Source organism: Rattus norvegicus, chromosome 3 (genome assembly GCF_036323735.1).
Source record: "Rattus norvegicus strain BN/NHsdMcwi chromosome 3, GRCr8, whole genome shotgun sequence".
Taxonomy (NCBI): Eukaryota; Metazoa; Chordata; class Mammalia; order Rodentia; family Muridae; genus Rattus; species Rattus norvegicus.
Window position 1 is genome coordinate 82,757,655 of NC_086021.1, and position 24,895 is coordinate 82,782,549.

The window sequence follows — 24,895 nt, forward strand, 5'->3', positions numbered from 1 at the left end:
AATTATTATAAATGAGTCTAAAAGACCTTGCTTTAAAAGCTATACTCAGTGGCCCATGTCTCTAGAACCATAGCGGAAGGATGAGCCTGAGTCTGTAAATGCACAAGGCACACTCCCCCAACTTGTGTTCTAACAGAAAACCTGCATTCTCCATTCATGATTTGCTAGATCTTCATGAACATTATGACTATTACTGGCCTTCTCTCTTTTACTTTTTTAAAAAAATATTTTTATTTTATGTATGTTGGTGTTTTGCTTACATGTATGTATGCCCGTGTAAGGGAGTCGGATCCCCTGGAATTGAAGTTACAGACAGTTGTAAGCTGCCCTGTGGGTGCTGGGAACTGAACCCAGGACCTCTGAAGGGGCAGCCAGTGCTCTTAACCACTGCGCCATCTCTCCAGCCCCTCTCTTTTACTTTTAAACTAGGGCTTATGGTAGGATTTTGTTTGCAAAGGCGACAAAACAAAATAGATTCCCAGGGCATTCCAAGTTCTTCTTGGGTTACTGAAAAGCACTTGGTTATTTCCATGTGGATCTCCTTAGATCCTAAACGTAAGTGTTGATCTCTTCAGCAGAACCATTAGAAGAAGTGAGGCAGGACAGCTTTGAGCTTGAGACCAGCTTAAGCCTAACAGTGAGACTCTTTCTCAAAAAGCAAAAGAAAAAAAAAAATATGTAGAATTTTGATGCAATAAATCTAAAGCCCTTTTCTTTCCTGAGAAGCTGCCAGTGATATACTGGTTTATTACCTTAGTGTTAACTCCATTTGAATTATACATTTGAGAATAGGAACATAAAAATTACGACTAATGAATTTGCTGTTTTCCATTACTGCTCTATTTTTTTCCTCTGAGTCTGTGTCACCATTAAAGACATAAAACAGGAGAAAAACCCTAGAAACAGTTTAGAAATTGAGAATGAGAAAAAATTGATTTCACTCATAATGAAAATTTATAAAGTATGTTATTAATTTATGAAAACATTTTTCCCTCTTAATTTTATTTGCCCATTAGAACCATCTTCAGTGTTTATATGACATTAGAAAAAAAAAACAGGCTTTAGGAAAACGATCTTTTTTTGTGATTTAAAGCCATAGACCTATTATGTGCATGGTGTGAACTTCAGTCTTATGAAGATTATATACTGTTGTCATTTAATTCTTTTATCCCATTTTTGCCTTCTCCGACAATAAAAGGAAGAGCAGGTGCTTAATGACCACCTTGTCCAATCGTGTGCCGGTAAGTGATTCCCTTAACTAAAGTGACATATAGACACCCTCACTGCACCCACAGAAGGAATTCTTTCTGACAACCTCAAGTTTGATTCATGTTGGACACTGAGCTGAGTGGAGAGCAACATTATATTGTCATTCTGGCCTAAGAAAGTTTCAGCCAAAGAAATGAGGGTAATTCCCCGGTCATGCTCCATAGCTGAGAACCTGCATGGTCATGGTCTTGATGCATTTCCCGATGGAGCCAATTACTTAGCTTTCTGCAAAGAGTGGCATCCCTTGTGGAACCAGCCCTTGCAGTATACAACTTATCCACTGAGGTACCCAAACTATTGCTTTCTGAAGAAGACAAGAATCCCCAAGCAGGTACAGAGAGGCGAGAGGCTGGCCTTGGGGTGTTTCCTAAGTACCCCATGCCTGTGTAGGGCATGTGTCTAGAGGCTCACCTCAGCTGTAGTTCTCAGAAACCTTGGCCACCCTCTCCTCCCCGTGATTCTACATCCAATGGGTACCTACGTCTCACAATATTCCAAATACAACCTCTCCAGTGAGTCTCTGGACTCCTTTGTGAATCTCAGTATAGCAAACCTTTGTATTTCCTTTGTTCTTTGTCGCAACACCTCAGCTAAAGCACTTTCCAAGAGAAAAATTCTGCGTAGCTGAATCTAGTTCGTCCTTGGGAAACAAATTCTCTTAGGGGAGAATCAAGGTGATGTGTCTGATACATACCAAAATTAGTATTTTGTGTTTTCTTCTTCTAATTAATTAAAATCTGTCAAACTGATTCTCAATATAGGTAACATACAAGGTATGTGACTCTGTAGTGCTTCCCATGCTGTTTTTATGCCTTGCTTATTCACTTAAGGCTGGCTCCTTCTGCTGGTTTGCAAATATATTTCACAATGCGCCTTTACAAGAACTCATTATTGAGTTTTTAATACCCCGGAGGGCCTTCTCTCCTGAAGTCCCATAGCATTTGAGGTGAGACGGGATCCTGCTGAGAAAAAGGCCATGAGATTCAGAAAGCATGGGATGTCTAAATGAACTGGAATTTCAGATAAACAACAGGTAATTTTTTAGTAGAAATATGCCCCAATAATACATACTTGTTTATAAGACATAAATATACTGTATGCAATAGCATATGAAGTTGTACATTAAAAGCAAATTCTATAGTAGACTTATTTGTATCTTATTTTAGATTCAAATTTAACTAAGTATTTTATACCTTCAGTGGCTCCCATCAGCAGACCAGTTATATCCAGAGTATGTCAGAGGAAGCAGGGTGTTTTTGTTTTGTCTTGTCTTCTGAGGCAGTCACCTGTAGCTCAGCCTTCCCTGGGGCTATGAAGCTGAGTGTGACTTTAAACTACCCAGCACTTCTGATTCTCCTGCCTCAGCCTCTCCAGTCCTCTGCAGCATATGTTTTGTTTTGTTTTAAACTTGCAGAGTTGGCAAAGTTCAGCAATCATCTTTTCCCTTTAGGAACAACACACGAGGAGGCTTTAGTTCAAATATGTGTGTTCCCTTGGGGCTGCCTGACTCTGACACTTCAGTTCTGGAGTGGATGATGAGATGTGACCCACTTAATAGTGTTTCATAAATCATAGCTTGAAGCTACTCATGGCTTCCTTCAGAGGCATGAATTCTAATGAATTGCTATTCTTTTGTGCCTTCTCCTTGGGGTGATTTAAAACTCTCTCAACTTTAAATCTAATCAATAAGTTTCTGGGTCTATTTAAATACTGACATTTGGAAATTTCTGAGGGTTGCAATAAGCTTCAACAAGACATGGGACAAGGCAAGGTAAGTCAAGGAAAACTGCTACTGAAGTCCAGATATATATTTGTTCTGCAGAGGTGTCAAATGGAAACAGAATTCCTTCATGGAGTACAGCATATACCAATCAAGCCTCCAGGTCAAATTACACAAGTTTAAGTAGTGTTAGATAGAGCTCAAATGGGTTACGATACAACAAAACACAGTCCAAATTCTGAATGCTACACTAGACTTCTGTGACACTTTAGAAGCAGCCCGCGTATCGCGTAAGGTGTTAAGGGCCACCGTCTTCAGACAAACGGATGAACTTTGATGGAAGAAGCCATTTGCTCTGTTACTGCGCATCCATCCATCCATCACCGCCACGCTGCCATCTACTGGCTTTGGTTTTTAAGAAAAGAATATTTACTTCCAACTCCAACCAGAGACTCCATTTTAAAGAGTAACTGGGTATGGGTTCAGGGTCTATAAATAGTTTTGTTACCATTTTTCCCCCTCAGAATTGTACAACAGTGTGACATTAAAGATGGTGGCATATCCTTGACTGTTTATATTTAGGGACTGAAGTCTAACGGTCCTCCCTGTGTTATTTTCATGAGTAGATAGTGGCATAAGTAACACACCAGGATTCTCCTACTTCATAAAGATGTCTTTAATTCCTAGCCAGGTATCTGCAAATGCACCTCGTAAGCATTTGATTCAACTGTAAAGGTTCGGGTGGCCACACGTACATATTCTGGTAGACTGTTTCAGTAGGGTCCGAGCTAGTCATCTCCACAGCAATGGACAGGCCAGTGAAGGTATCTGGGTAGCCCCAGCCCCATGCCCAACCCCAACACTGTCTTAGTTCATCCCCATCCGTACCCCCAGCCCCTGCCCAGCCCTGCCCAGCCCTAGATCCAGTGCCAGCCTCAACCTAGCCCAGCCCCAGCACAGCACAGCCCCAGCCCCAGCACAGCCCCAGCCTAGCCCAGCCCCGGCTCAGCCTCAGCCCTTCCCAGCCTCAGCATAGCCCAGCCCCAGCACAGCCCCAGCCTAGCCCAGCCCCGGCTCAGCCTCAGCCCTTCCCAGCCTCAGCATAGCCCAGCCCCAGCTCCTGACAGATTATGACCAAGGGAACTCTGATGATACCCGAGAGAGAACAGAAGCCCAACTCAGTCAAATGCCCTCTGGAATTCTCAGCCTGTGAAATCCTGATGTAATAAAATGGTTGTTATTTTAAGCTACAGTTTTAGCTGGTAAAGAAGCAAATAGCTTATGAGAACAAACAGCGATGCACTGAACCTTATGCTTAAAAAGTGATAGAATGGGGTGATGTCCCGATTGGAGCAAGGGGCCAGCGAGGGGTACGACACTATAAGTGACCATAAATATCACCAACAGGGATAAAAAAAAATTGAACTGGAGATTTGGAGGACCTGCACAAAGTTCTAAGAAACCAGAGTCACAGGTTTTAGCAGGCTGCTACCATTTTACAATGTTACAACTTTGGCCCAGCATCTCAGACAGTCGGGGAGAAAGTGGTGATAAGCCTGCCTTCTCCGCAGACTCTGTGTACAGCAATGAACGAGCGTGACAATTAAGAACGCTTGCAGACGTGCGAAATATGTTTAAGAGGCAGTCCTCCTCCCTATTTGATGAGTTCTCAACAGCTAATGTGAAATTACAGGAGTCTCCTGAGAAAAGACGGCAGGAAACACAGGCAGAAATTTTTTTTTTGGTACTTTTATTGAAAAGGTACATTTAAAAAAATACACAGACATTTTACCATTTACAGATTGCAGATATAGGCCCTCTAAAAGAGCTCGCTCTATGCTGTTGTTTTATGATACCTCTTGCCCCTGATATCACAAACATTCCAGTCTTCTTAACATCAGTTTTTTGTTTTTGTTTTTTTTGCAGCAGGGGGGGTGGGGGTCCCTAGGGGGTAGGGGTGGGGAAGGGGAAGCGTGGTCACATGACCTGCGACACAGTCATTGGACAGATTGTTCAATTATAAATTATGTATCTTCTGTACATTATTGCGTCAGGGAGCCACAGAGTTATGTAGCATCGTTACCGATGAAAAACAGAGGTTTAAAATGAAGACCTTTATGTAGAAACACACAGATTCACTGTCCTCTTGCAGATGCACAGAAGTTGCAAAAAAATGTGCAATTTAGGAAGCTCTTTTTGTTTCTGTATACATTTGCTTAGCAACTCAAACCAGTGAGGATGCTACAAAAATAAGTTAAAACAAAAATAGCAAACAGGTAGTAATTATAGCTATGTTATATGGCTTTCTATTTCGTTTAAATATCTCCAAATAAAATATGAAATAAAGAAAATACATTATCTTTTGTTCTCTTAGAGAGAAAAAATTTCAAAGCTACTCTGCTTCCTAACAATTACACAGCAATGAAAAAAAAAGTTTAATTCAACGAGAGTTACGATCTAGTACTACACGGGGTACAACAGTACTCGGGTCTAGAACAGTACACAATCCCTGTGGACACTAGTACACCAGAAAAGAAAAAAAAAACACGCCATGGGCCGTGGGGAAGATGGTATCCACAATTAAGCACTTGCGATGGACTTTTGTTCCACACTAGAATACGCCCGCTTGGATTCTGGAGTTATTTACAGACATCCGGAGAAGAGCCTACTTCCTGTTCAAGTCTGTCAGGAAGAGATTCCATTTTGTTTCTAAGCCAGATCACCATGTCATGGGAACACACAGGTCGGTTTTCTTTTTCTGATCAATATATTTTCAAGAAACTTAAGTATCTCAGATACACCAATTGGCAGGGGTAGGGTGGAGAGGGCACGGGAAGAGACGGTGCCCTTGAGCTTGGCCTCCGCCTGTGTCTGGAGGTGGGGCTGGGCGGTGGCCTGCACTTTGTAAGTGCGTAGGTGGGGTACTTACAGTCACACACAGGGCTTACACTGCTGAATCCTTTGGGCTGTTCGTCTACACCTTCCCACTGGCCTGGCCTGTCGCGGGCGGGCGGGCTCCCAGTGTTTAGTAAGGGGCAAAGAGGATGGAGGTGGGCGTGGCCCGGATGGGCCCGTGGCCAGGCCTCAGCAGTGCAGGAGGGATGGCTGCAGCCTGGAAGAGAGAGGCAGATGGCCGAGGTGGCAGGGACAGCGCAGTGGACACAGCTGCGGCCGCCAGGGGTGAAGACAGGAAAGTCGGGGCCAGAGGCTTCATCAGATCTTTCTGGAATGCAAGCTTTGCCTAAAGAAGGGACGAGAACCGGAAAGGGGGTGAGAATACTGTTCAGGCGCCACAGAGGTTTCCCCTACAGAGCTAATACATCGAATTTTCAACATCCTGACTTTGAGACGTCATGAAATGATGGCTATCACTGGGTTCCGGGGCTCTGGTTGTAGTCTCTGGAGAGACACCTAGAAAGGTCCTGCTTAGGCAACCAGCGCAACTGCAAAACCACGCTGCCCACGCTGGCCTCGAATCTTAGATGCGCCACAACATCCAACACGTTCAGTTTCGGGTTTTGAGAAGTGTGGCCCTTCGCTTCACTCTCTTGGACACTCTGTATGAGGTAATTGAAGTATAAGGGCATTAGGGACCCGGGAGACGAGAACACAAAACCAATTTGCACTTCTTGTACTGTCCACATGATGCGCATCCTCTGAAAAAAAATTATAGCTAAATCAAATTCTGTGCTTGACAGTGACTGTAAGTGGGCTAGAAACCCTCTCTACTTAAAGGAATCCCAGCGTGGATGCTTCCCGGGAAGAAATCAATCCTAAATTTCTGTCTTTTGCAATCAGCAGGGGCTGTGTGAACTGCCTAATCCTGGCATCACCTGCTTGCAGCATCCACTGGTGGCTTAGAAGGTAATCAAAGCTCCCCTCCAGCTGGTCTTGCTCAGTTCCGCCTCAGACTGAAGACCACGTTAGACCCAGCCCCAGGGACACTGTGAGGCCACCCATCTGTGGATTTATTTATATGACACCTGCTGTTGACGACCCTAGGTATTGGCGCAAGAGCCTGAAAGCCGGTCATGTTGAGAGCGGGTGGGACCGGCTGATTACCAACGTGAAGAGAAAGAGCAATGCTTTCATATGGATCCGAACAGGAAACGGAGAAATACTAAATGTATGGATTTTTGTCACAAAAGTAGCCCCACATCCTTCCAAGTCTGCAACACCCAGAATTCCCCAGACATCACTTGTTCTTCTTGAGGGCCTTCAGCTTTCTTTGTAACTTACAGAAGGTCATCTTTGAAAAGGGTTTAGGAAGAGTAGGACATTAGCTCTTTAAAAGCTATATCTTTTCATTTTAATTATGTGTGCTGCTGGTGTGTGTGTGTGTGTGTGTGTGTGTGTGTGTGTGTGTGTGTGTGTGTGGGCACGCATGCAGATGACTTCAATGTTCAAGCATCAGATCTCCTGGAGCTGCTGTTAGCTGCTTGTCCTGAATGCTGGGAACCAAAGTTGGGCCCCCTACAAGAGCAGCAAGTGCTTTAAAAAAAACCCATCTTCTCTCCAGCATGGAGACACTGGCTTTTGAAGAGACTCCACTTTGCTGTTCTAAGGTACTCTGTAGTGGGAATTAAGCCCTTCATTCTAACGTTTCTGGACCTGTCGGAGATGGCCCAGCAGGTAAAGCCACCTTCTGCCTACCCTGACATGGCTCTCGAGATACATGTGCCTGTAGCCAGGCCTTACAACTGGAATTTGATCCCCTGGACCCCCGAGGTGGAAGGAGAGAACCAACTCCACCAAGTTTCCCTCGGATCTCCACATTTGCGCCACCATGGATCAAGAGCTGCTCAACCATGAGTTCTTTAGCTTAGCATGAGGCAGGAAGGTCTGGTTTGTTCCCCAGCCCAGTCAATTACACTATAAACAAAGAACTCATCACTCCCAGAGTTTAGAGCCCACTTGTCGCTAGAGGCTCTCCTGCTGACCACCACCCAAACCAGCAAGGCTGACCCACAAGACAGGCGCACGAAGGGAACTGACCGCCAAGATGCTTGGGCTCCTCTGGAGCTTGTTGTAGGGGCTGTATTTCGGCTTCAATGGCTTTCCTGCCACGCGGTCTTTATGCCTTCGGCTTGAAATGTGCTGAAAGAAGTGTGGCATGTTAGCCGACTCTGTGGAAGGTTCTTTTCCCAGACAAGGACAGCTGACTTCCCCACTCCCACTTTCTAAGGCGGTTTGGGCAAAAAAAACTTTCCGATCACCTACAGAGAGGACATTTCCTTCTAGCCCACTGTCCCTGTCCTTCTAATGTGCTGAAGTCTTATCAGATTTCCCCCTGGGTTGCCATGATCACCACTAAGCCTGTTGTCCTTGACCAGCCCTTGAGTGTTTAGGAGACAAGCTTCATAGGACCTTTGGCTCCTGATGCTCGCTTGGGAATTGTGGAGCCCGCCTGTCTGTCTGTCTGTCTGTCTGCCTGCCTTCCTGTTTCTAGTACTAGGGCTAGAGGCTGAGAGGTAGGAAGTACAGGCCCAGCTATTGGGCAATGACCTCTCTCCACAGCACTTGCACGTCGCAGATTGTTGCCTATTAAATTTAACCTTGGGCACACAGAAAACCATTTATAGGCAAGGAGCCACAGGCAGACAAGTGGTGACCTAAACCTGTGGCTATGTCTAGTTTGGGCCACCTTACCTGTTTGAGTTGAATTTCTGAGTTCACATGAACATCACAGATTTCACAATGAAATGTTTTGTTCTGCAGTCCTGAACCCTTACTGCCATTCTGCACCTTTAATCTTGACCCAGGTCTTGGATAGGACTTAATTGGACCAGCTCCATTACGAGCCTCAACCATGGTCTTGTGTTTAGATCCTAAAAAGAAAGAAGGGGGAGGTATATATTTAGTAGCTACTTAAGAACTCTGTGTGTGTGTGTGTGTGTGTGTGTGTGTGTGTGTGTGTGTGTGTGTGTGGTGGAGGTGGAGTTCAGTTGGTGGAGTGTTTGCCCGGTTGTGTGAAGACCTGTGATTGAGCCCAGCACTTCATTATCTCCCTGTGGTGTAAGTTCAAGGTTATCATCTGTGCAGCAAATCCAAAGACAGCCTGTGCTACATGAGACCCCACCTAAACAAAACAAATAAATGAACTATAGGAAGCCTATACTTTTCTTCCCTTTTCCCCTCTCCCTTCCATCACTTTCTCCCCCTCCCCTCCTCTCTCCTCCCTTTCCTCCACTTCTTTTCTTCCTCTTACTTTTCTTTTATACAGGATCTTACTATGTATCCAAGGCTGGCCTTGAACTCACCTTGCAGCCCATGCTAGCCTCAAGCTTGTGATTCTCTAGTCTGAGCCTCTTGAGTGCTAGAATTATGGGCATGAACCATCATGTCCAGCCCACATACATGTTTTCTTTACATTAATTTTAATATCTGAGTAATATATTCTATCATGTTCGGCTAGTCTAATGTATTCTGAATTTCATTACTGATGAACTTTTATGTTGTTTCAATACATATACATATACATGTACACAAACATTTGTCTCATGAGTGCAAAGCAGTGGCCACTCTACATAAGTCTTTGGCTCTTATCTCCATCACTTCGTCAAAATGGTTTTTGGTCAGTATTAGGTGCTTTTTAATGAACTAAAGAAGGCATTTGCCTCCACAATACTTTTGCTTTGCATTTCTCAGTAATTATGATCATGATTCTAAAACCACTCCTGAGAGAGTGGAGAGAGAGAGAGAGAGAGAGAGAGAGAGAGAGAGAGAGAGAGAGAGAGAGGGAGAGGGAGAGGGAGAGAGGGAGAGAGAGGGAGAGAGGGAGAGAGGGAGAGAGAACACAACAGATGTGACATTCTGGTGGGAAGAGTTGGGTTTAGTCACCAACATCATTTAGACTATAAACATGGCAGCTGACCTGTATTGTGAGCCTCCAGCTGTGACAAGGAGTTCACTGCCACCTTGCATAGCGAGCAGTAGAGTAATTTTTTGGCTTTTTCTTCTTCTGACTCAGCAACAGACCCCGGAGCTCCATTTGTGCTCTTGGAGGGAGAAGCAATGGCTCCAAGTGTCAGAGGTGTTGTGCCAGATTTGAGGAAAAAGGAGCCTCCTTCGGAGCCTGAGGGCTGACTGGAACTGGTGGCTTTTATCTTTCCTTTGTCTTCTAAGGGAGACACAGAGGTGTTACTAAAGCCTCCTAGGTCATACAAACCAGAATGAAAAACAGGAATATGACTTCCATACCCAAATAGATAAGCTAACATACATCCTTTTAAAGTTTAGCACAGATTTTACTTGGTAGAGCTTGGTTTAAAAAAGTTCATTCTAGCCCATTAGTTTCCACAGCAGGTCACCCTAAAGTCATGCTGATCCATGAAGCATGACTTTGGCGTCCCACTTAATGTAGGTGACTTTCCTAAAATCCTCCAGTTGTAAGCCATACGCTAAGGAAGGCTTTACTCTTAACAAAATCAGCTACTTTTCAGCATGATGACAAGATGGCACCATTTGAGGTCACTAGCCCATGTTGGCTTCAGCTGACTATTTATGACTTAGTTATGGCATGGGTATGGAGTTAAAATTTAACTTTGACACCAAGTCAACCCTTTACCTTTGATGCGTGGGTACAGGAAAGGGAAGAAATGTGGCCGACTGTGGTTAGAATTGATGAAGTTTTTCCTGGTTTTTCAATGGGACTGCACCTGATCCAAAGCATGGGGGTTGTGGGGAGGGAGCTGAGTTCCATTCTCTAGGCTCATAGATTAACGGGAGTCTAAATCAAAAGTTTTAAGTAATCGGATCAAACACAGTCACAAAATGAATATTAGTCAAATAATTTAAAGACATCTTGACATTTTTAGTCATGCAATTACTGGAGGCTTATTATCCTGAAGAGAGTGGAGCAGGTTGTGAGGGGTCATAGTGACTTGGGGAGAATTGGAGGCATTGTTCAGTGACTCCCTTGGGAAGAAAGACTGGATCCTCATAGGCCAAGCACACCCATGCCCTGTATACTTCCAGTAGAGCTGGCACTCTTAGAAAATGCCTAGTGACGTGTTAATTAAGAGAGGGACACTATGTGAGAATACAGTCCCTAACTGTCCTAAGCAATTCAGGACCGCACAGCATTGGCTTAGATGACCACTGATGTCTGTGTTTATTCCCAGAATTCTCCATGTGGCAAAGCAAAGCTTACAGTGCTTACTATAATGACTTTAAAAGCTTCTTTGATCTGGGGATTCACCGCTCCCTCTCCCTCCCCTGCATTGGGGTCCATGTTAAGACTGACACATGAAGACTGAACAAGAGGCAAGAGCGTCCTAGACAGGCCCCCATCTGAGGAGGGGAGGCCTGTCTCCTTGTCTCCCACAGCCTTGTATTCGCTTTCAGAAAAGACATTCACATTTAGGATGAGACGAAAAAAAGTCTGCATCTTTTATAAAAGTTTCAGGGGGAAGATTACTCCTTCTAACTGGTGAGTTGGAGATTTATTGTTTAGGATGGGATGGGGCTTCCTCATCTCCAAGCATCTCCCAGGCTGAGTCTTGGAGCACTTATAAGCATCCAAGCAAGGCAGTGGTCTTACTATGGTGCTCTAGGAGCTGCCCTGCTCTTGAGATGGAGATTTGTCACCTCCCGCTCCAAGCGTCTCATCTGCTATTCTGTATAAAGTTGATCTGAAAGAGCCTGACTTTGTCTGAGATCCACTCACGCATGCTTCCTGAAGTTCCTAGGTTGGGTTCCTTGCATCACTGTTCCCATTGTCTTTATGCTTACGTCAAGCTTGTTGCTTACAAAATACTACTAACATTATTCTATCATAACAAACATGGGATAGTACGGCTGAAAGAAACTTTTTCCTTATTTTTAATGTGAGAAAACTGAACTTCATAAATGATGTTTCTCATTCCTGGTCTTCATGCAGGATGCTGATCTTTTTGCAAAAAGGGGAAGTGACTTAATTTATCATCATTAATATTACAGATGCATACAAAAGCCACCTTATACGTGAATTCGCTTTTTTCTTTTTTTACTACAGTTTAGTTTTAAGGCATTTTTCTTTTGTTTTGAATTACCTTTTTTGAGACTTTCACACATGAACGCAGTATTTATATCATTTCTACTCCTTTTATTTACACACATACATGGAGATCGATATATAATTTGATTTTCTTAAGTGAGGCTACTGTATGCTGTACTCAATAATTGCCTGCTTCACGTTATGGTAATAAGATGTATAAAATAGGTGTTTTCCTTTCTATGCTTATTTCTTTAAGAAAAAAAAACTAAGCACATTTCCTTTTTAAATCTCCTTTGTGAAATTGTTAATTTATTCACTAACAAATGCAGGTTGACATCATGCTAATTGCTGACAGGGTGCTAGACACTGAAGAGAATAGTTAAGTAAATCAGGTACAGACTTGAAGAAAGTTACAGAGGAGCCAGGGGAATGAGACAGCCACTCTGAGGTTCTAATTTATGGTAGAAACCGTCGAGAGTCATGGGAGCATAGAGCAGAAATGATTACTTCTGCTTGGGAAGAAAGGGGCATTTTTCATTAAGGAAGTGGCGTTTGAGTTTTGAAGGTCAGGTTTAGAAACGAATAGAAGGCGGGAGTGTGGGGTGGGGAGGAGGGAGAAGGAATAGGAAGCAGAAGACATGTGCAAAAACAGCAGGGTTTTCATAGGGTTAAGACTCTTGGGGTTTCAATGGATGGAGGCCAGGGACCCCTGTGGTTGAATTGGGGAGGGGCTGGAGGAGGCTGGGGAGGAGGGTGACCCCATAGGAAAACCAGCAGTAACCTGGACCCCCAAGATCTCTCAGACACAGAACCACCAATCGGGAAGTGTGCACCAGCTAATGTGAGTCTCCCCCACGCCCATGCGTAAAGAAGCACTAACCCTTGAGAGAACTGAGGCCCAGGGAGAGGGGAGGTCTGGTGGCGCGGGGGGGACATCCTTGTAGACTGGGGAGGAGAGGGTGATAAACAGTTGGGGAGGGGCAGACTGGGAGGGGGTTAATGACTGGACAGTAAAAAGATTAAAGAATAAAAAAACCTGTCTGTGGAGGAGAGGACTGATATCAGATGTGGGAAATGTTACAAGGGACTGAGCCCAGAGGCAGAGACACTCAAACCCATTGAATTGTACACCGAGGACCAAACTTACCTTTTAACAACAGATCGAATGTATAGCATATTTAACTATGCGATGTAAGATTCAGATAAATTCTTGCTTCCCATTTATAGGCTAGGGTTTTAATACTTTGGAACATGAAGAACAATTTTGATGTTGGAAATGTATAAATGACTTCAACATATTCGGAGGATTCTGTTGCTAAATGGATACCTGCTGGTCAATATAGGAAACTGGAAAATCAAGAAAAATCACTGCTGCGTTTACGTCTTTAAATAGTGGCATTCTCCTAGGATGTGTGAACTTACGAACAGCCGGGCCTAATTTTATTGTTTCTCCTCTCGGTGGCTTGAGATCACAATCTACTGTGCTGTTTCTCTTTGCCAAGCGACATTTTTAAAATCTGAGTTTTAAAATGGATTTGAAGGTTTAATTAACGTACTGTTTACTCTGTTTCCTTTAATAAAGATGTGTGTCATCTGGAACCTCAAGTTAATGTAAATTCCATTTTCAAGTGTTCCCTAGCCTAATGTTAATTAGCAGGTCTTCTGACTGTCGTAACTGTTTCCTGTCTTACTTCTTGTAAGGTTTTATGCTGCAGGACATTGAAGCAACTGGACCTCTCACCACCCAAAGCTCAAAACACTTAAGAGTCTTTGTTGGGGGACTGTCATTTATACCCAGCTGATGGACCTCATGGGGAAAGTCAGGCATTCATACCTGCCATTCTGATATTCTACTCCAGAAACTTCACACAAGGAAGTTCACCTTGTTCAAAGTTAACGCTGTATTTTAGAGGCGGTGCCTTGTGGGGGCCACTGTACTAACACCAAAGACAGAATTTTCTGGATACAGTATTAAGAAGTGGACCCTGTGGATGAAAGTCTGGTGCACATATGGTTCTTAATGAAAAAAAATCCTCTATTTAAAATGTTTGAAAACCCCACCAAATTTTTATTATTGTATTTGCAAGGGTTACTCTAGAATTTATTTTACTAGTGTGATAATTTTTTCTAACAGGACTTCACTGTTTGAATAACATACATGTCTTTATATTAACGTTTTCACCATTAAAATTTAGAAAATAAATTCAGATGAAATCCTATAAAAAGATCCATGATTTCACCAACAGTTGTACATCACTGATTTACACAGATTCTAACAAGGGAGAACCCCTTTTCATCTATACTCTTCTCTTTAGTCTGGCTTCTTTTGCTATCTCTGTAGGTCAGAAAGTGCATGCACTTTGTTTTAATATGTCTCCACATTTCTGTAGGCGGATGCAGAATGTTCCTTCCATCCCAGAAGGCTTGTTTGAATTCCTAATCAACTAAGAACTCCTAAAGGTAACTATTATTCTTGCAACTATAAAATTATACTAGTAACTATCTTAAAACTTCATATACATGGAAATCACACAATGTGCATTTGAGCTGTTTTGTTTTTTTTTTCCTCACTGCTCAGAAATGCCCCACTACACGTGACCGCACTATAGTTTATGTTTTGGATAGTGTGATCATTTGGAATGTTCTCAGCTTTGCCTATTTTGAGTGATGCTATTGTGAGCATTCTTATGTTCTTTTGCAAACGTAAGTACTAACAGATAGCCAGTGGACAGGCACTGTAGAATCCCTGTGCTACACGATACTCATCTCTCTTCCTTAGTAGGCTTGGTAGGCTCTGAGAACAGTTTTCCAAAATAATTGTACCAGTTTATTTTCTTCCTAGGAAAATATGAAGTTTTTCTAGGCTGGAAGAAGGAGGCGAATGCATGCTGCAAAAGTCTAATGCTGCAGTATTGCTACAGGGAAGCAGGATGTTGGCTGAGAGTGCAAACAGTCCAAAGTGAGCCTGCTAGAACTGATGTGGACCACCCTGGATCCTAAGAGCTGCTAACTCTTCCTTGTCTCTTTATAAATGGTGTCCCTGTATTAGCATTATGAATTGGCTGTACTCATGATACATCTGACACCATGGCACATCTGAAAAACTCACATAAAAGGACAGGAAGGGGAATAACGGTTATTTCAGGGGGTCTCCAACTCATCTAGGAGTTCCCTGCCTTTTCCCCACCTTGATTCATAAGGAATGCTCCCCTCCATGAAGCACGGCTGAGGCTGTGCTGTCTCCCTGGGAGATGACACGAACTCAGAGGATGCCATTTTTACTTCTTGAGTGTGTCCTTCCACGCACAGAATGTCTCTCTTCCAGTTTCTTACTTTGCCTTCCCCTCAATACGCCCCCCCCCATATGACGAGAACCCGGAAACACTGGGTAGAGGTCTCAGTCTCTTCTGAGATTCTTCTGGGCCTCGCTGTCCCAATACTCATATCAGAATCATCACTTTGGATGGTAGCAACTTGGTGCAGGTGAATTATTATCTTATTGTAACACGGATTTGTATTTATTTCCCCACTGGCTAGAGCTATTGAGCAATTTGCATATTGTTATTATAGGCTTTCTTTTGTAAAGTGTTGTTGTTGTTTTGAGACAGACAGGTCTTCTCAGTGTAGCCCTGGCTGTCCTGGAAGTTACTACGTAGACCAAGCTGGCTTTGAATTTACTATGTAGACCAAGCAGAGATCCCTCTGCCTCTGCCTTCTGAGTGCCGGGATTAACGATATGCACCATCCCACTTGGCTTTGGGAAGCATTTGTTTAAACAATGTTTAAACTGTATTGTTACCTTTAAAAACATTTTGACTTATAGGAACACACACACACACACACACACACACACACACACACACACACACACCGACATCTTTGTTAAACATGTATCACAACCCCTCCCTCCCCGGGTTGAGACATGCTTTCCACCTTCCAAGTGCAGTCTTAGGACTATCTCAATTATGGAGAAAGAAAAGAAAACCAGCCAGGGCTTAAATGCACAAGTCGCCTGCGGCTGTTCAATTAGTAAAGAGCAGAGCACTGGGCACACAGGGGCCGTCTGAACCCAGGGCTGGTGCTCGTCCTGCTCTACCACTTGGCAGATGTTAAACCGAGAACGCTCGCTGTTAGCGCTCTCTTCTTGAACGTCCGACAGAGTAAGTGGATGGCATCCTTCTGTGTACGTAAGTTACAAGGTGCCGTCCAAAAGCAGAACATATTACACTCAGAACCGTCAAGAAACAGGAAACTCTCTCTGCTTTAGTGCCGTTTCTTTATGTGCACGGACGGATCTGAGACGCCTCCTCCTCCATGTCTCTTTGGCGTCGGGATCATTTTGAGGAAGAGCAGCTGGGGAGAGGCTCAGAAAATTAGTAGAAAATCGTTGTATTTTAAGGGAAGTGCATACTTATAAAGGAAGGCCTTCTTGTACGGGTGTCCCTTTCTCTGTGCCAGGAAGAGGAGGACCCTAAATCTCAGAGGCTTTTAATGGAAAAGCCAGTTTCGACATTACCCCTATTTACTCTTGCTTTCCTTGGCCACTTCCTTAAACGGCCGCTCCAAGCCTTTCTTAACTTACTTGAAGATGGTACTTATGTCTGAATTCAGAGACATTCCTTGGTCACTGCCAGTCGCCCAGCATTGCATGGATACATGCAAGAGAGACATACAATGCCGTTCTCTCTCCAGTCTGTGTTTTATTACCCGATTAGCTCCAACCAGGAACTCAGAAGGAGAGAAAATTATTTTATTACTCTGTGCTGTAGCAGCGACTTAGCATATGGGATAGAGAAACAAATGTTCATAGCTCCCCAAATCTTCATTTCATGCAAAGTCTACTTAGTTTATTTTTCTTTGTTTCTCGGCTTCGTGATTGGTGTCCCAAACTTAATGGATATGTCGATGAAAATAGCAGATTTCATAATTACAGTTTTTCTTGAATTACTGTTTTTAAAGTCTTGGCTTGGCAAGCCCGAATGAATTAATAGCCATTAAGAATTCTCCACCTCTGAGACATCATGAAGGTTTTAAAGTTATAGGAGAAGGGGGTGAGAAGATGCATCAGACAATCAGACATAGATCTCCCATCTTATAAGACGTATATAGATACATAAATATTTACAACACGGTGGACCTGTAAGCCGGCATAAAGCAATAACCATCCATGCAGCAATCATTTAATGATCACACATAGCCTCTCATATATAAACAGCAAAGTGAGAAGAAAAAAGACCAAGGCTTTGACCCAATGAAACTAATGTAGCCAAGGAGACAGAATATGGTATGTGGTGTTGGGGCTCAGGAAACAATATTCTACAGCACTGACATGCTTTGGCACGGTGAGCATTTTGGCCTTGAAGGTGAAAGGAAATTGTAAGATCTCAGAAGCTGCCTGGAAATCAGGCTTTCTTAACCTTGTATGTCACATACCTCGCCCACAAACGCAGAAGACGCTGCTCTCCCTGAAGGATCTCCTCTTTAAGAGCTGTCTGCAATTTCTTCCAAAAGATGAAAAATTTACCTTTAACCCTCTCCCCGGGAACTTCATCAAATAGGAAAGATTAACTGTCAGAGCCGATACTAATGTTTGCCTCCGTGGCTAGGTGGGCTTTTCACCCAGCCTTCTGAGGGCAGAGTCTGCCTGGGAGATTGTGTCCGCTCAGCAGGAAGAGTCACAGTGATTACGAAGTTCTGCCCCGAGCCTCCAGTAACATGGGGTGTCAACTTCTCTAGAGCTGAGAGAATTTATCCCAGGCCAGTGTTTCTTTTAGGGGACTGGACTGTTTCTCCTGAGAGTCGCCTGCCACCCTTTAAAGGTACAGTCTGTCCTCCCCTGTCTCCTGAAGAAGATGACATCGTTGATTTTCATACTTCCTCCTGTGCACATTACATAATTTACATGCCCCCTTACCCCTCTCAATCTGTTTATTGTCAGGTAATATAAAGATAATAAAAAATCTGATCAAGGATCTGATCACATATGATCTGGGAAAGGATGGGAGAAATTTGAGATTAATCACTGATTAAGTACGGTTACTGAGAAGGGGCCTGATGATCAAGCTGACTGCTGCCATAGCAAAGGCCATTCCTTTGTGATTTATCCTATGCATCCTTAAGGGCAAAAGTAATGCTTTGTTATGGGGAAGGGAATCCGAAGAGCAGGACCCAAAGAAGGCTCCCTGGGTAACTACAGCCCATTCAAATGGAGGCCTCTGTCTTACTGTTTTTCTCTTCTTCCCTTCCTTCCCTGTAGAAGCCTCTCCCCTCCCCCACTCTGTGCTGTGTCTCCTCCTGAGAAGTGGCTTTTGAGAGGTGAGTGACCCAGCCCTGTGTCTATCAATGGATATGAAAGGAAGCTATGAAGGTCAGGAGACCGCTGCAGTCACCCACAAGGTAGACAAGGTTAGCAGTGGAGAACTGCACAGTAGTTTAGGGGGATAACTGTGTGTAGAACCACCAAGACTCAATGATATATGGGAAATATCCAAAGGAAGAAATCAGGGATCACTTCTGTGGCTTTGGCATGAAGACTTGATAACCGATGCAGCATGCAGCGCTACTTAGGAGGAGGGAGGTGATGGTAATTAGGAGGAGATCAAAACCTACTGTCTTTACAGCTAAGAAAACTTGGCTGTGCCTTGTTGCATTTGCAACTGACATTAATCTTATGCAAGACTTAAGTGACTGGTAAATTTATCCTCAGACATGCAAAATACTTTCATTTTCTCTTTTTTTTTTAAAAAAAAAAGATTTATTTATTATGTATGCAGCATTCTGCTTGCCTGTATATCTGCAGGCCCCAAGAGGGTGCCAGATCCCATTACAGATGGTTGTGAGCCACCATGTGGTGGCTGGGAATAGAACTCAGGGCCTCTGGATGAGCAGTCAGTGCCCTTAGCTGCTGAGCCATCTCTCCAGCCCCATTATTATTATTATTTATTTTTTGTTGGTATTAAAATTCCAGAAGAACATGCAGGTAAGATGAGGGCGTCAGGAGGGAGGTAACATACATCTCAGGACATGGGTTTTATTGCACGGTGGGTATTGTGGGTTTCTAAACCCATGTCCTTTACTGCTAAGGACAGAAAGAAAAACGTTGCCTAGTCCTAACAGGAACAACACCGCAACTGGGCTGTCCCAAGTCAGTTTCCTAGGCTGCTAAGCAGTGATCTGAATATTTAAATCTGAGGAGGCAGTATTGTTTTTACACTATTATGTTTATCACTGTCATTTTAATCATTGCTTTATCATTGCATAGTCATTTGTTAAGGCCTGTGCCTTGCTCATTGATAGCTACTCATGTCTTTATTAAGCAGCCCTTCCCGAAGAGCAAGGGTATGCTAAAGCTTGAGGGTTCTAAGAGAATGAAATTGTATCCAGGGAACGATCAAATACTCTCCATCCTTAGGTGAGGAATCCTGACGTTAGGGATGCCTCTTCAGCAGAACTTCTCTAGAAAAAGAAGCAAATGGAGGCCAAACGAAAGGTGAAAGGAACTAGGGTCTGAGGGAAGGACAGTGTGCTTTGCAGGAATGGACAAAGGAGGGCAATGAGGAGAAACTAAAGAACCAGTTGTATCGAGGCTTTGTCCATTGAGGCTTCCGAGTGGGTGTAGAAGTGGTTCTCTTCCTGGGCTAACGTGATGCATAGCCATGAAAAGTCCACTGCCTTGGGCCAAGCGAGGAGGAAACCATTAACTACCTTCTGTTCCTATTTGTTTTTAACTCTGTAGTCAACAAAAGGCTGGTCTCTGTGGCCCCAGACTCAGGATGGATGTGTGAGACAGGAAATCTAGTCACGGTCACTACCATGAGTTTGCCTGTTACTTTTGTTAGATTTGGGACAAGAATGAGTATAAGAAAGCATCTTTTTTTCCCCCATCAGTTTAACGTTAGCTCAGTCAGATTTTGTCTCTGTTCCCAATGCCCTCACTCCTCAGTGAGCTTAATGTGGACTTGTGCTTCCTACGGTCACTGGAGGAGGCAGATGATGGCAAATTCAGGAAGTAACTTTCCCTTTTTATATTTAATATTTTACTAGAGAGGATTAGGCATTGAGGCAGGCAATGAAAGCATGCCCACTCTTTCTACTTCTTCTATTCCTTACCACTTCAATCAACAAGCCACCATCGCTTCAGAGAGCACTAACAAGTTACTGCACGAGACTCACGGCACCAAGGTATTTCAGTTTGAGGAATTCTGAGGCCATTTTCTTTGGTTTTATCTTTTTTATCTTATGGGAGTCAGTCAGAGCACCCACTGCCATGTGCAGTCTTGTGAGAAATGAAATTTAAAAGCCCAGAGGGCTCTACACCAAACCAGATTTGGCTGCGGGAGTTGGGTTGGTGGGGACCCACTGCAAACCTATGTGTATGTAAACTGCTATGTGGCCATGGACTTCTTACGCCATTGCCTCATCTGTCCCCGCCTTATCCACACATTTGACATAGCACAGAGGGACAGAAACCACTAACTGATGACAGATATTTTAAGGTTTAAAGTAGAATTCCATTAAGATAGGTAATGGATTTGAAGAAAAAAATCCTCCAGAAAATACAGAGGCAGCAGCATGCATGCTGTAAGGTGAATAAATGAACAAGCCAATCTGCTACCTGGGACGCAGAACAATACAGAATACAAGATGCACAGATGCTGGACTGCCATCTCTAACATCTCCTTTTTGTACTGTGCACTCTATATTGCCAGATGCACAAAGAGAGAGCTCTTCATTTGGGGAATAACGGGACCTGTCAGAAGGAGCAGGAAGAAAAGGCCAGCCTTGCAGAGTGTGGCAGATACGGCAGTCTAGTCTGCTCACCTTACTTTTATCTATCAGCTGTTTCCCTAAAGGTTATATACAGAAGGATCATGGGAAATGCAGTGATTTGAAGGCACCCTTTAAAAGATTTCATTGGGAAGATGTAAGTTTTCTGGCAATGAGATATTCATAATCAATTATTTTAATATCCTCTGACCTTAAGAAGTAGATTCATTTAAGTTAAGACCATGCACGCTTTGGCCAGGGAGCAGTAGGTTGTTTATAGGTCTTCACCATGTCCCTCACTTGTCTGAATCCAACCCCTGGTCTCATCCCAGCTCTGCTCCAGGCCATCTGCCTCAGCTCCCCTCTGCACCCTGTGTCTCCATCTCTAGTGGATCTGGAGACCTCTGTGGCTACCTTTCAGGATCCCACAATAACGTACTGACAGGCAATATACACGGTGACCACACTATTCTAAGAACCAGAGGAGATAACAAAAAACAAGGACCAAAACAAGGACCCAACAAAGACAAGACCAAGAATTATAATGTTCCCAAACCCAGATACATAGATGCCAGAATTAAAACATCATGGCCAGGACAATATGCCCAGCAACCCTGCCTACCACAGAAGGCCATGAGTATTGCGCAGCCTTTATGAATATGCTCATTCTTAAAGAGGAAATGAAGAAATCATTTAAGGCAATCTATGAAAACACAAATAGTAGAAGGAAAAGGATAAAACAGTTCAAGACATAAAAATGGAATCAGTAAAGAAAACCCAAACTGAGGGAAATCTAGAAGTGAAAACTGAAGGAACTCAAACAGGAAACTCAGAGGCAAGCCTCACCAACAGAGTACAGGAAATGGAGGAGAGAATCGCAGACACTGAAGATACTATAAAAGAAAGGGATACTCTGGTCAAAGAAAATGTTAAATCTAAAGGACTCTTAGTATAAAACACCAAGAAATCTGGGACACAGTGAAAAGACAAAGTCTAAAAATAACAGGAATAGAAGAAGAAACCCAGGTCAAAGGCATAGAAAAGGTTTTCATAAAAAAAAAATCATAGAAGGAAATTTCCTAACCCCAAAAGAAAGAGATGGCTATCAACATACAAGGAGCATCAGAACATTAAATAGATGGGTCCAGAAAGGAAATTCCCCTTGTTATATAAGAATAATAAACTAAACGTACAGAACAAAGTAAAAAGCTGCAAGGGAGAAAAACCAAATAGCACATAATGGCAGACAGAGTAACTCCCCACTTCTCAATGGAGACACCAGGACAGAAGGGCCTGAACAGATAGATGTTCTACTATCTCTACAGACCCTAAGAGACCGTGGATGCCAGTGCACACTACTATACCAAGCAAAACTTATAATCACCATAGATGGGGGAAATAAACATTCCATGATAAAATTAAAGAAATACTCTTCAACAAATCTGGTTCTGTAGAAGGTGCTAGAAGGAAAATTTCAACCTAAAGAAGTTAAGTGCACCCAAGAAAACACAGAGAATAAATAATCCCAGACCAGCAAATCAAGAGAGGGGAAATAGCCCCCACAAGCTCCAAAACAATCAACAAACATTGCTCATTGATGTCTCAACATCAATGGCCACAATTCCCTGATAAGAAGATACAGACTAACACAGTGGATATGAAAACCAGATCGATCTTTTGGCTGCATTCAAGAAACACACATTAACATCAAGGATAAATATCACCTCAGGGTAAAGAATGGAAAAAATTATTCTAAGCAAATGGACCTAAGAAGCAAGCTGGTATAGCCATTTTAATATCAGACAAAATAAAACATTAATTAGAACAGATAGGGAAGGACACTACATAATAAAGAAAAAAAAATCCATCAAGAACACATTGCAATTCTTAATATCTATGCACTAAATATAAGGCACCCATGTTTGTAAAAGAAATAAGCTTAAATTACATATTGATCCTCACACACTGATAGTGGGAGACTTCAGTATACAACTCTTGCCAATAGACAGATCATCTGGACAAAAAAAAACAGAAAAATTATAAACCAAATGTTATAAACAAAATTGGCTTAATGGATATTTATAGAACATTTTACACAAACACAAAAGAATGTAATACACCTTCTTTTTAGTACCGCCTGGAATTTTCTCTAAAATTGACCACATACTTGAACACGAAGCACTTCTCAATGGCTATGAGAAAACTGAAATAATACTCCGCATCATATCTGGACAACATAGCTTAAAGCTGGATTATCAACAACAGAAACAATAAAAAATTACAAACCCATGAAAACGGAACAACCACTGAATGTAGAAATGGATTAAGACAGAAATTATAAAGAAATTCAAGAGTTTCTAGAATGGAATGAAGATGAATAGTCCACATACTCAAAGTTATGAGACACAATGAAGGCAATTTTTAGAGGCAAATTGTAAATTATGTAAGTGCTAAGTGCTTACATAAACAAAACAAACAAAACGAAACAAAGCAGGAGAGATACTAGTAACTTAGCCACATACTTGAAAGCTCCAGGGAAAAAGAAAAGAAGGAGGAAAAGGAGGAGGAAGAAGAGGAAGAGGAAGAAGAAGAAATATTAATCACACCCAAAAGGAGTAAATATCAAAAAATATTATCAAATTCAGGGCCGAAATCAATAAAATAGAAACAACAAAACCAATACAATGAATCAAGGAAATAAAGATAAAGAGTTGGTTTTTTGAAAAAAAAAAACTAGTAAGATGGAGGACAAAGCCTTATCCAAAATTAAATAAAAGGACTGTTATCCTTACCACATTAGCACCCAACAATCAAGAGAACCACAAACCAACTCCTCTTATGAATATAGATGCAAAAATTCTCAATAAAATACTCACAAACCAAATCCAAGAATGCACCAAAAGATTATCCACCATGATCAAGTAGACTTGATCCCAGAGGTGGAGAGGTGGTTCAACGTATGTAAAGAGATTAACAGAATCTACCATATAAACACACTGAGAGACAAAACGACATCATCATTAGATGCAGAAAATGCCTTTGACAAACCCAATATCCCTTTATAATAAAAGTCCTGGAGAGATTATGGATATACTTTAACATTAAATAAAGGCAGTTTACAGCAACCCCATAGCCAACGTCAACTTAAATGGAGAGAAACTCAAAGCAATTCCACTAAAACCAGGACCAAGACTAGGCTGTCCATTCTCTTCATACCTATTCTGTACAGTATTTGGTCTCAGCCAGAGCAGTAAGATAACTGAAGGAGATCAAGGACACACAAATTGGAAAAGACGAAGTCAAGGTATGCTTATTTGCAAATGATATGATAGTATGCAGATGTGGCCCTTACCAGAGACACACCCACAGCTGAGAAACACATTCATCAAAGAAGCCCAAGACAAAAGTAACACAAAACTCGGTAGCCGTCTTATAGACAGATGAACAGAGAGAGAAACCAGGGAAACAACACCTTTCACAATAGCCTCAAATGATCTACAAGATCTTGCAGTAACTCTAACCAAGCAAGTGAAAGACTTATATGATAACCCTAAGACATCAAAGAAAGAAATTGAAGACGATATCAGAAGATGGAAAGATCTCCCCTTCTCATTAATCAGTAGGATTAATGGCCATCCCACCAAAAGCTATCTGCAGATTCAATGAAATCCCCCCAAGATTCCAACACAATTCTTCAGAGATCTTGTAAAGATAATCTTCATATGAAAACACACATACAAACACATAACAACAACAACAACAACAACAACAACAACAACAACACAACAACACAAAACCCAAATAGGCTAATGCATAATCCTGGATAATCAAAGAATTACCGGATGTACCACTATCCTCAACCTCAAACTACACTACAGATATAGTAACGAAAACCACAGTACTGGCACAAAAAGACACATAAATCAATGGAATTGAATTGATGACTTAGATATAAACACATATACCTAGAGACACATGATTTCTGAAAAGGAAGAGAGAAGTATCTTATAAAAAAAAACAGTATCTGCAAAAAAAAAAAAAAAAGAAAAAGAAAAAGAAAAAAAAAAAAGAAAAAAAAAGGTACTGGTGAGACCAGATGCCTGTGTAAAGAAAAATCCAACTATGTCTACACTTACCCCACTGACCAACTCAACTCCAAAGGA

At 42.4% G+C, this 24,895-nt stretch overlaps 1 protein-coding gene and 1 long non-coding RNA gene across 19 annotated transcripts in view; one reads left to right on the forward strand and one right to left on the reverse strand.

Annotated features, from left to right (window-relative positions):
- Nucleotides 1-2,301, forward strand: part of LOC134486392 (uncharacterized) — a 117,898-nt gene extending 115,597 nt beyond the window's left edge. For both annotated transcript variants that reach the window (XR_010065241.1, XR_010065242.1), the window contains one exon: nucleotides 1,199-2,301. This is a non-coding gene — a long non-coding RNA (uncharacterized LOC134486392). The remainder of the gene's footprint in view (nucleotides 1-1,198) is intronic.
- Nucleotides 2,302-4,732: 2,431 nt separating this feature from the next.
- Zfp385b (zinc finger protein 385B) overlaps nucleotides 4,733-24,895 on the reverse strand; it is a 378,470-nt gene continuing 358,307 nt past the window's right edge. For 12 of the 17 annotated variants that reach the window (XM_017591702.3, XM_017591700.3, XM_017591703.3 and 9 more), the window contains 4 exons: nucleotides 9,864-10,109; nucleotides 8,639-8,817; nucleotides 7,985-8,086; nucleotides 5,738-6,230 (listed from right to left, as the gene is read on the reverse strand). In XM_017591702.3, coding sequence (XP_017447191.1) covers nucleotides 6,015-6,230; nucleotides 7,985-8,086; nucleotides 8,639-8,817; nucleotides 9,864-10,109 — 743 coding nt within the window. In that variant the 3' untranslated portion in view covers nucleotides 5,738-6,014. Of the gene's footprint in view, nucleotides 6,231-7,984; nucleotides 8,087-8,638; nucleotides 8,818-9,863; nucleotides 10,110-24,895 lie in introns of all 17 variants that reach the window. The other 5 variants (XM_017591701.3, XM_063283636.1, XM_063283637.1 and 2 more) reach the window with 2 other exon arrangements.